We start from the raw sequence: 12741 nt of genomic DNA, 5'->3' as shown, positions 1-12741 counted from the left end.
CAGGCAGCTAGGGTAGATGGGAATTGGACAGCATGCAGACAAAAGAGAAACAAAGGAAGAAAAAAAAAAAGCGAAGAGAGGGCGGATTCAAAATTTTAAAAATGAACAGGTGCTGCAGTCACCTAAAAAAAAAAAAAAAAAAAAAAAAAAAAAAAAGCGAAAAACTGTTAAATTATATTGCTGGCTTGCAGGAATGCACTACAATGTAATACATAATTACAAACAAGAATGTTGGACTCTAAATGCTATGGATTGTAACTAAAATGTGCTTAAATCAGCCATCAATAATTATATGATGATAATACATAGTAGGACACCTAAATACAGCAGACCTGCGGTCCAACACGCCGGGAACAAGGAGGCTTGACCTTTATCACCTGAGTGTGCAGCACCACTCAGCCTTACAGTGAATTATGGGCAGCTCATCCTGTTCAGTCACAACTATAATGTTTTGTTTTGCTCTCACAGTTGTCAAATGTAGCAGGAAGCTGTTTAAGGCGAAAATGCTCAAACCTGGCCAGCTACAAATGACAGAGACGCACACTTGTTTGCAGCTATGTTTGACACAGTCAAACATAGCTGCTCTAAAGAAGTCCCAGGATTCTTGGCCCTTTTTGTGTGGAGTCTGTGTGCTCTCTCTGTGCCCGAGTTTCTGGTACTCCGGCTCTCTCCCAAAGTCCAAGATATTCACGTTTAGATGAACAGATGTCTTTAAATTTCCAGTAAGTGTAATGGTGTATATAACGGATGGACTGGTGGAACTTAAAGTGGACTTGTATTGTGACAGTTGAGATTTTAGAACCATTGTAAAACACACAAACTTTGTGTCTGTTATTATCTCACATTCGCTGCAGCACCAGTGTTACTGCAGGCTATTGTAGGGACTGGTACACACCTTAATCTTGCAAAGGACCATTTTAGAAAGAAACATGCTTTGTGTTTGAATTATGAATCTTCAAAGTAACCAGGAGCTTGCGCTTATGAATCAAATAAAAAAAATGCAGCAGAACATTCAATTTCTCCCTCTGAATTGCGGTGAAGCGCACGTATAATAAGATGATAAGATGAGCTTTATTGTCATTGTACAGAATACAACGAAATTTTGCTTGGCAGCATCTCTTGGATAATGCAGCATAAACAGAAATACTAAAGGACAAATATTTTAAAATTGTGCTTAAATAGCCCATAAACTGGCTTTAAACTACTGTTGTCAGATAAACAGTGTCTTCCTGTGTCCTTCACATGCAGACAAGAGAAAACGAAGTTGAAAATATTAATGTGAGGAGATCCCCTGTGATGTGCAGCTCACTGACCTCTTTTGCATCCCAAGAAATAATCAATTCACACACACACACACACACACACACACACACACACACACACACACACACACACACACACACACACACACACACACACACACACACACACACACACACACACACACACACACACACACACACAGAGGGCTGTGTGATTAATTTTAATAAGCTTTTGAGAGTTACACTTATCACAGACTATAGGGGATCAAGTCTGAGTTCAACTTAAGGTGCACACAGTCCTTTTTTCTCAAGGATTATCAACATCACTTCACACTTACATCTTTCCACCTCTCTTCACCTCAACCATTAATAGGGAATTTAGCAAAAAGAATCAGCATCAGCAGGAGGCCAGCAAGCCTTTCCGAAAACAAGCTATCATATTTTTATAAGTTGTACTCAGGCCGAGGAAGGTCTTGATCTGCATCGACAGTGGGGAGGAAGCATCTGGATATTGAGCATAGCAGTGTGTATCCGCAGCAGCAAAATCTGACTGATCCACTCTCTCAGAGTTTACTCTTGACAGTGGCTTCTGTGGGGGCTGAGAGAGAGTGAGAGAGAGAGAGAGAGAGAGAGATAGCTTTAAAACAAGGAAAGAGAGTGTTTTATCATGGTCATGCAGTGGTTAATAGCATTTTGGCTTTTGGGACATCTGGTTGCTTCAAAGGAATCTGTTAGGTGGGGATTACTCACCGTCAGTCCATCGTGGCTAAGGACACACTCAAATCATGCAAACACGGCAACACAAACACACACACTCACACAGACTTACACTCACATCAAACAGACAGCTAGTGCCAGTTGTTGGAGACACATAAGGTTTATAGCGCAGACTTGGAGGCTTGCCTGCAGCAGCTCTGTCACACAGACAGACAGTTCCGGTCCATCTACCAGCCAAGCACCGCTACTGCTCACTCACTGCTGCTACAAAATCTGCTGCACATCCATTAGGTGAGAAAGACACTAACAGCTAGCACAGATCTTTTAAAGGGGCACACCTGCCGTTTTGGAAAATAACCTCTTTCTGGTCAACTGAACCAGCATTAAGATGAAAAACTTCTGATTTTATGTTTCCAGAGTGTCGCTGCTACAATTTTCAGCATGTGGACTGAAAGCAAAGATTTTGTTTCATCAGATAAAAGATATTAGACTCCATAACTCTGACGGTCTGATGATCAAAATCCATTTTCCTGTATGTTCAAATATTCAGTAACTACTCATTATCAGAATTACACATAAATGTAGCGTATGTTAATGTGGGTTTTGTAGCTATTCACCATTGTCTGTCATGAATCCCTTTTCATATAGGAAGCACTCTTTAGTATGAAGCAGATAGTACAGGGCCATCAAAGTCTGAGATCCTCTTTATTTTTAGCAACTGATCTTCCCTGACACTGACATCCAAATGAGACAGAGTCCTTTCTGGTATCAGCCACGTCTTTCTGCAAAAAGATCAAAAAATTAAGACTCTTAACCCGATGTCTGAATTTGAAGCTTATGTGAGAGATATGGCTGCAAAGTTGATTGGATTCTGCTCTTATTTTTAATGGGCTGCTCTTCTTTTCTCTCTTGCCCTTCTTTAACTCTGTCTGTCAGGGAATGTAGGGGAAGTATTTAAATCCTCAGTTTATGGTATGTGTTAAACAGTATTTTTTTTTAAAGTGAAACTGTCTGCCACGTGTTACAGTTACACTGAATGAAATATTCAAACCTCAGGGGGCATTTTGCTGTTGCATTGACTCAACTGCCACCGGAACCAAGAAATCCTTCCATTTATTTAAGAAAACAGCAGGTTTCTCTGCTGTTTATTATTGGATGTCAACTTAAGAAAATTCCTTGCTACTGAAAGAAATTATGAAATTCTTAAAAAGAACCCCAATTCAGGTTCAAGTGTTTAGTCAGCTAACGTCTTAACCAATTCAAGACAGGACTGTGCCACCATACACGTGCAGGATTCATCCATAGCAACTTTGTTTTCGGCTTAATGTTGTGAATTTTTTTTGCTGTAACATCAACAGCACACCAAAAACGATGAAAAAACAATCTAGCTGCTTTATGAAAGCCGAAAGCATGAGATGGTTGAGACCTTGCACTCAAAATGTTTTGGAGATGAGAGGTGAGTTTGATTTATAGCAGAGGTAAAGCATGTCATTAGAGGTTATGGCTGCAGTTGTAATACCAATGCTTAATTTGAATAATTGAGTGAATGACTGATCATGCTTAGGAGCCCAGACTGCTGGCCATTAAAACACTATCAATCACACGTGTAATCAAAACAAATGGGTGAAGTCCTCACGTCACAGCTCGAGCCAACATGAAATTTACGTATTTTCCAAACTTCATTTAAGCGCACAGATCAATCTGCAATAAAGCCACACTACTTTCTTTTTAGTCTATAGTTAGTCTAAAAAAAAAAACATGTGAGTCAGAAGTCGCTAATGGAAAGAAGCGCCTTGGAGATTTAAGTTTGCATATTTATTTCTTTCGTTTTCATGCTTTTTCATTTAAACACAACACATTTCACAACAATGCTTTTAACATTTTCTCCCTATGCAAAAGTTTGCTCACCAGTTTGAGGCCAGCAGTGCCCATTACTTACATTCAGGGTTGCACAAAATGAAAAAGACCATTTGCATTTAACTGAGGCACCAAACAGGCAATTTATTCCCAAAATATGACAAGTGCTGGTTGGAGAAAATGTTAGGCTTCCCTGCTATGACAAACAATTTATCATTCACACACGGGTTGGGGCTGCCCACTTTCACACGGACTAAATTTTGTTATTTTTCTTAAAGCATTAAACTGAATGTACGCTGGGCTGATTACCTGAAATATAGGCTTCTGTCGTTGGTCAGGCTAAAGAGGTGGGCACAGAGATGAATGCAAAGCACAGATGCATGAATAAGAATTGACCTTCCAATAAAGACCCAAAGGACATACACAAACACACAAACATGTTCTTAGTTGCTCGGTTCTTCCACCCAGGTCTGAACACCAATAAAAGGATATTTCAGCACGTTGGGAAATTCACTTTGTTGGTTTTTTGTTTACTTTGTTGAGAGTGAGCTTGTTAGAACAACAGTTGAGTGTAGTGAATGTGACTTCCCAGGTCTTGAAGCACATCAAGTGTCTAATATGTTGAGAAAATGTGTAATGTTGTCTACACTAAGCCACATTTTGATGTACACACTGATGAGTCAAAACAGTTCAACAGCATGCCTTATATCGTTCTTTATAATGCCAAAAAACCTGCAGCCTGACCTCTGAGGATTGAGATTGCTCTGGTAAGACGTTAGCAGCAGTTCCTTTAACTCCTGTAAATATGCTCCTGTCCAGCACCTACTTATTTCTTCTGCAGCCAAACTGCTGACTAAAAGTCTCTCACTGACTTGCTGCCAAATGTGTCACAGACCTTGACATGTGTGTCCATGTGCATTCATCTTTACAACATGTTAATCCGAGTTGGCCCTATTCCAAAGCAGCACCAGGAATTCTTAGGTAACAGCTCAATAATACTTTATATAGTAAACCGTAAAAATGATGAGAGAGAAAAATAAAAACTCTCCTTAAACTAACACAAACATATTGGTGACCTCCGTGGATAGACTAAATACATTAATGATGCTCCATTAACCGCACAGTTCAATGTTGTCACATGGATTTACACAGCGCTCAAATTTAAAGTGTAATAATGTTTGCAAGTAAAAGAGCAGGATACAACACAGTAATCAATGAACTGGTGCTAACAGATTTTTTTAAGCTAACATCTCAATATCTATAGTCCAGCTCCATAAACACACTGTAGCACACCGGCTTGAAAGTCAAATAAGCAAGTGTATTCCCAAAAAGCTGTCACTAATCCTTCAAACAATTTTATCGTACTTGACTGTAGTAAATATGTCCTATCCAGTCACATGGACGATATTCGTCCTCTTTTTGAATCACATTAAAGTTGGGAATAGCTGTCCCAATAAATACTTCAAAAAAGAAAAACTAGTGTTCAATTTTTTGTGGTATCAAGATTAAGAAGTAAAATATTTTGCACAATATGTCTTAATGTTTCTCACTCAAATGATTCAGTCATAACTTACAGTGCCTGTCACACAGATCACTATTTGTTATATTTACTATTAATCATCATAATTTGAGATGTAAACGAAACTAATTAAATGAATAAATATGATCATTTCATGAGTAGAAGTGATGTGAAAGGCTGAGCTAATAAACAGAAAATAGACAAAATACTGATCACATGCCCATCAAGTCAGACTCATGCCATTATCTGATAAAACATACCACGTTCCTGACGATCTAACCTGTTTTATTACTGTATTCTGTGTAGTAATGTGTATGTTTATTTACTCTACCTGAACACAATTAAGTGTGTATTCAGACAGTTTGTGTAATGGCCTGAATGTGCACACGCTATGTGTCTCTCCAGCCAGAGCTGTAAAGTGCATATGTCGGGGTGTATGTGTATGACAGTGTGTGTCTGTGTATGTGTGAGAGAGAGAGAGACGGCTCACCAGCAGGGAAGTAGAGTGGGAGATTCTGCAGATACAGCTCCTTATCCTTTGGCAAGAACACGCAGAAGATGACTCTGTCCAGCTGAGACACACACACATATTCAATGACCTTTATGACAAGCATATGCACTAACCATGAATTTATCAGTGGCAGAAGAGGAACAATGTAACAGTGTGTGACATTGTATGGCGGCAATGTCTAGAGAACGCAGCTAATGCGTCAGTCCATTACTCCCCTATTAGCTCGCTATTATTATCATGACACAAGACAGTGCTTATTACAGTGCATGCTGGGGACAGTGCTGGAGAAAGACAGCAACAAAGAGTGAGATAGAGAAAATAAAGGAAGAGGTGAGATAGGGGAGTAGTTTTATTGTACAAATGTGTGTTTCTGTGGATGTGTTTATAATGGGGAGAAAAGTAATTGTGTTTTTTACTGTGTGCCTCTGAGTGTTATATACTGTGTGTGTATCTGGCATCCAGAGGATGGAGGAACACACACACACAGAGCCATAAACATAATAGCTTTCAAATAATATTAAGACACTGGTCGTGTGAGTGAAGCTGTTTTACAACAGTTTTTATGCTCTGTGCTCTTGTGTTCTTTAGATCCTGGCTCTGCAGTCTACAACATATACATTATGCTCTATATAGCTGGACACACACCACAGTACACAATACAGAATGGAGCCTGTTGACTGTCTGCTTTATCTTTCTAGGGATATAAAATGCACTGTACTCTCTAATTTTCCAAACATTATTACCAGCTAATGTCTCCACAAAGGGTTTGACTTCTCTGCTCTGAGTGAGGTGGTACATTTTACAGCAAGGGTGTTCTTATGATTCTCTGCCTGATGTGGGAGTTTAAGTCTCATTGGGTTCACAGTCATTTCAGCAGCCTACCAGCCTGCAGCCCGCATTTGTCAGTAACAGCTTGTTGCACAATTAACATCACTCGCCAGAATTCGAATGTAGGCTAAAAGGGAAGATATGAGAATGTGCGCTATGTAACTACATCCCCTGGGCTAAGGTTCGAAATCGCTAACCTCCATGCAGAGTTGCTTCCACTTGCGACATTTTGCTGCCTCACTGATTCAAATTAAGGCACATACTTTTGAGGAGAGATGCAAAATGGCCTCCAGAAAATGGCAGCAGTGGGGAGCACATATTGATAGCATTGCATCAGAGACCTTGGAGATGGCAAAGCTAAGAACATCAAGTGACTGTAATGGGCTCTCTCACAACTGTCTTTAAAGGAAGCACAGAGCTGTTCTCTCAAACAGAAAGGCAGACTGCAGCAAAGTTTATTTTTCAGTTTTCATCTGGCTTTGCTTTGTTTTGTTTTCACTAACCTGCTGTAGAGAACGCACGGATACAAGCAGACTTTAAACAAACAACCTATCCGTGATTTTCAGCCTGTAGCAAGCCAGAGGTTCATCACTGCTGCTGGAAACAGCAGCTAAGAAAACAATCTGACTACAAGTACAAGTTTTTTTTCTTTTTGGACTTAAAGTTGGACAGTAAGATCAAGCTCAGGTTTAACAAACTCTTGATTGCTTGCTCAACGCTTTGCTTGCAACCGCCACAAACTACTTAAACGTCAAACTGCAAACATGCTCAAAGGTACTGCTGAAAAAATGCTCGCTTTACATAATGAAGCATTTAATAATGTCAATGCTGCTCATTCTTTCTCTGAATCGTAGTAGTATTAGTAGTAGTATTTATGATTTTACAAAGAATCTGCTGCAAACTATTTATACATGATCAAACCTGCCATTTACTGTGCTTGTTACAGCTGACAAACTAAGTCCAAGGATTTTGATGATTGTGAGTTGATTGAATCAGCTCATAAACAGTCCTTATTGTCAGCCTATTTTCTTAAATAGCAAAAACCTACTTTCAGTCTAATCCATAGAATAAATCAGTAATGAAACCTTAATAATTTAGGGATGGTTGTTACTTTCTTACAGCATTTTTATTATTACACTGGATGCAGCATGCTTGCACATCACCCCGCATCCTGGGTCCATTTTATTTCTGAATGTGTCTGCAGTTTTCAATTTCTGTTTGTACATTAAGGCACTTCAACTGAGAATGGGCCCTACATAACACAACGTTAAAGGGAGGCAGCTCAATTAAAGAGTAAACTCAATTTCCTCTGGTGAGCATTCTTATTTATACGTATGCAAATTACCGAGGTCTCACATCCTCTTTTGTTTACAATAAAACTTTCTTCCCCCCTTAAAAAACACACAGTGGAACTATTCTTGGGCAGAATGTAAATACATGTCTCATTGACTTGGATTTCTGTTGTCCTTTTCAGCTGTTTAAGGTTTCTTGACTGCCGTCCTTATGGTGAGACAAGTAACACTTAATGTTTGTTTGTTGGGCTCCGAGCAGCTGACGGCATCATTTGACTGGTATTGCTCGAGACTCTGGAGACACCAGCGCTAACAATAACATCATCAACACCCTCTTTGGGAGGTGATATGGCACGGTGGTTACAGAGAGGGAGACCAAAAAGAGGAGTGGGAGGAGACCTAAAAGAAAAGGGGGAGCAGGGCTGGAGAATTAAAAGCAGAACGGCTTTTAATTCAGTCAGCAGAACGGCTGACTGGAAAGTTTCCTCTTTGGTCCAATGTCCCATCACCCTTCTTGCCCCCCCCTCCAGTCATCTATTCCATCATTTTGTCTTTTCTCCGCTTGCTGTTTCTCTGGAGAGAAAGTAAGTGTATGTGTGTGTGGTTTAGTCCCGTAAGGAGCTAATTAAAACGCAGACTTTGCCATGAGCATGAGAGTCAAAACTTGGGCATGTGTGTTTAGCTTGTGTGTATGTGTGAGTCCATGTTTTCTGAATACACCCTTTCCACTGCTCTCACCTGAAAACAAAAACAGCAGCTGTGAAAGGAATAATACCTGGAGGAAACGGTAAGGTAAAACTGACAGTCACGCAGACACAAACACAGCGACACACATACACACCTTGTCATGATGTGCTTCCAGATACTCCCTCACTGCTGCTAACGCCTCATGCACAGCCTGTTCAGGTGGATATCCTAAACAAACACATGCAATAACAAAAAATATGAACACAATTTACAGGAACAGATGCAGTGACAGAACCGCGCGTCTCCATTCGGTTGCTGTTTGCACGCTTCTTTTTTTTTTTTTCCCAGACAGGTACCTGTTCTTCCTACTTCTCTAACATTGTATCCTGTGTTTGCTCACTTCCTCTCATCCTTACTTGTCTACTTGGGCAAGATGCAGACACAACACACTTGTTGGTTAGAAGGAAACAGATGGAGGACTACAGGCTGCTTCTTTATTCATTCAGCTGCAGCGACCTTTCACTGGAAAAATATCCCCACTGCTGGAAATGCAAGACAAAGGCAGTGAAAATTTATCATGTGGCCAAACTGTTCAGCCCAAACAATCACACAATGTGTGATTATGCAGTAATTATTCCATACATGGAGCGAGTGTGTTCAACATCAGTACATAGGGGAATACATGGAGGTGCATATTAGCATTGAATAATGTATTGTTTCAGTGCTGCACCAAAATGAACATGTGGGATGTAATATATGCTAACTTAGGCCGACTATGGTTTATTGTGCTATCTCTTTTATTGCTTGAGGCCAAAAATGATTAAAATAAATTGAAATAAAATAATGCAGAATGAATGTGTTTGTGTCTGCCTGTTTGTTTTACAACATCTGTAGGGCTCAAAAACTACAAACGCACAATAATGCGGGTCTGGCAGCTTTGTGGACACCAATGATGCCTGACAACAAAAGTTTAAATGAGTGTTTGAGGGTTTTAAGGGTTCAGATTAGAATTTAGTTTAGGTTGGTTTTAGATTAGGTATCACAGTCACAGGATCAGGGTTCTGGGTTCTGCGTAAAGAAAATACTGAGAGATTATCTCAGTATTCAGATGTGTACATTCATTATTAATTGGTTGCAGTTACTTCAATACATCTCTGTTTATGTGCTGGACACACTGATTGTGTTTTCCATCACATGCTTGTTCCCAGTATCAGTCTTTCTGTTTAACCAGAGCGCAGAGCCATTTGGTGCCACTTGCCACATTATCTCCTGCAGCCCAGAGGTGGTTTTCAGATTAAGGCCTTGGATTAAAACCGGCAGATTAAAATAGATTAGGCTAGAGATTGTGTCAGATTGACCGTAATCCCACTTCACACACAGGAAAGGAGCGTTAAGGATAGTGCTGGAGCAGCTCTTGGAGAGTTCTGGCTGTGAGGGATCGTTGCCAACATCTCTCTCCTGTTGCTAGAAAAAGTGAGAGGCCAAAGATCTTACTGACTCAGTGAGGTTTCCATGTCCTCCTCCCTGCTGGGCCAAATTCCCCATATGTCTCTCTATCTTTCTCTGCCTTTTCAGGAGTATTTCAATTTTAAAATCTATTTTTGTCATTTTAAGATGAGTTGGTTGTTATTTACATTTTTTTTTCTTTTTTTGTAAATAAATCTCTATCTGTGTTTCCTTCAACAGCATTCACTTTCTCCAGTCCCTGAGCTCGATGTTATCCAGGAGTTGCGGGATGGGACAAAAAAATTGCAGGATTTTGACTTTGTGGTTTGTATGTTGTATTGTACTCTCAGCATAAGCACTTAATTTAACCCTACAATGGTGTGAAAATCATATTTGATATATACATTTATGAGACCATCCCCCTTGAAAAAGACAGCTGTTTGGAAAAAAAAAAGATGCAGATGTTACAGATGATTTTGTTATTGCCTGAATTGGGTGTAATGCCCAATGTAGCAAATACAATATAAACAAAAAGGCAAATGTGGCTTTTTTTTTTTCTTTTCTTTTTTTACATTTTGTTAAAGGGCCAAATAAAGACTTAAGATTAAGAAACATTGAATTTTCTGTTCATTAGTTCTCTGGTCAGGCATTACGGGGCTAAAGATGGGGAGATTCATTTTCTAACCCAATCTTCGAGGCTGTCCTCACCTTCACACCCCTGACTGTGTCAACAGCTTTAGGTGCTCACAGCATCAATAAAAGCAATACCACAGCTACAGAACAGATGAAAACATCACTACATTCTGGTCTGAGGAGGAGACAAACATAAAGGCACACTGACCATAGATTCCGGTGGAGATGCAAGGAAAGGCCTGCAAAGATGACAAACAAAGTGGTTACAATATGTTTCTAAAGCGATAACATTTATTTTTTTCTCCTTCAGAAATCACAGCCTGCAGGATCTCAGTGGTGCCTATTGTGGTTCTTTTTTTTTTTTTTTTTTTAAAGCAGCCTCTTTCCTCACTCACACTTTACATCCACTTAAAGTCCAACTTTTTCCACTATCCTTTGTAGGTGAGGCCAGGCATCGAAGGAGTTTCTATTACAGGACCGCTGTCTAGGCTTTATTATGGCAATGCTAACGTTTCATGAGCATCTTAATAAGGTAAGAATCACTTCGGTTGATAACCTATATTCTAATAACAAAAAAGGGTCACGTTATTATCTGTTATTGAATTTCAGTCCGAGTTGAATTGGTGACACTGGTGTGTTTTCACAATGGACTCAAAATGTGTGCAATCTGTTCACAATGAGACATAAACTATACAACTAGTGTTTATTCATCCTGCTGTGAAAGCCTAGGATAAATTTCTCAAAAAAACAAGACAATTGGTTAATGGAATTCATAATGATAAATGCTGAAGGGGAACTTGTCTTTGAAAATGGGCATAAGAACCTGAAAATCCTCATCTAAGATCTTACTGTGTATGTTCTACAAAGAGCCACTTGTGTTTTGTTGAATGCTTTTTTGCCCAAGTATGCCTTTCAATTATTCTCTTAGTGTCAAGAGACTGGCCCTGAACCACAATTTTACGTTTTCTGTGTCATCTCTTCTCACTATATAATAAAAGCATAAGACATCACTACAAAACTGAAGCGTCACATCTATGTGGACAAAGGAAGCACAGTTCTTCACTTCAGTCGTTTCTGTGCTTAGTAGCTGCAAAAAGACTTTATTTCCTGTTCAGCAATACTAACATTGGGCTTTGGATCAAATCATGTTAAAGGTTGTTTTTTTGTTTTTTTAGAACAAACAGCAAGAACAATTAGAGCATACAGAAATAATTTCCTCAATGTACATATATGTATGGGGGTGTATTAGGGGGTATATAAGACCTGAATATCATGTGAACCTTCCCTTTCTAACTAGGCATCAACCAATTAAAAAAATTACAGACAGCAACGTTTAAGCACATGCGTGCATTGTTCCTATAAGCGGGTGGACATTTAAAACTTACTCAGTGAAGCTAGCTGACATTAGAAAGATTGTATGGTACTGAATAGAGAGGCAGTTGCAGAATGAAAATAAAGTTAATGTGTAATCAGGGTTAAAATTATGCTTTTCATAAGAAACATCTGAAGGATTAAAACTCTAAACGACTGAAATCAAAATTAAGCAGGTTTATGACACATCTTTCGTTCTGAGACAAGCAGCCAGTGATCTTAAAACATATCCGCCAGACTCTCAATCTGGAGTCAAAAGTAGAATCATGAGCAGATGCCTGGATGCTCTCTGTGTCTCTACATACGTTACGTTAACCAGACTGCAGAGCTGGCAGCTCAGGATGTGAGCAGTGAAGATTAAAGGATATCAATTGAAGAAAGTGAACCAATAAGGAGAAGTTTAAAAGGCTTGAAAATGCAGAAGTAAAAAAAAAAAAAAGAAAAGAAAAATCAACAAGTTTGGCTGATCAGCTAACACACATTCAGCAAAATAAATATCTTGTTCCCTCATAAACGTGCAATTATGCTTGAAGATGAAATTTCAGTTTATAACAACATTTGTTGAACCTAATTTTATCTGACACTTAAGAGTCCTCTGTCACTACTCCTGCATGTTGC

General features: G+C 39.3%; 1 protein-coding gene across 2 annotated transcripts in view; it reads right to left on the bottom strand.

The window, feature by feature from the left end:
- Positions 1–1036: 1036 nt before the first annotated feature.
- macrod1 (mono-ADP ribosylhydrolase 1) overlaps positions 1037–12741 on the bottom strand; it is a 97617-nt gene continuing 85912 nt past the window's right edge. Inside the window, exons 7-11 of one of the 2 annotated variants that reach the window (XM_029512754.1) lie at positions 10961–10991; positions 8828–8901; positions 5846–5927; positions 4146–4175; positions 1037–1860 (exon numbers count right to left, since the gene is read on the bottom strand). In XM_029512754.1, the coding sequence (XP_029368614.1) occupies positions 4171–4175; positions 5846–5927; positions 8828–8901; positions 10961–10991 (192 nt within the window). In that variant the 3' untranslated portion in view covers positions 1037–1860; positions 4146–4170. The remainder of the gene's footprint in view (positions 1861–4145; positions 4176–5845; positions 5928–8827; positions 8902–10960; positions 10992–12741) is intronic. The other variant, XM_029512753.1, reaches the window with a different exon arrangement.

Source organism: Echeneis naucrates, chromosome 10 (assembly GCF_900963305.1).
Source record: "Echeneis naucrates chromosome 10, fEcheNa1.1, whole genome shotgun sequence".
Classification (NCBI taxonomy): Eukaryota; Metazoa; Chordata; class Actinopteri; order Carangiformes; family Echeneidae; genus Echeneis; species Echeneis naucrates.
This window is presented reverse-complemented; position numbering and strand designations above follow the sequence as displayed.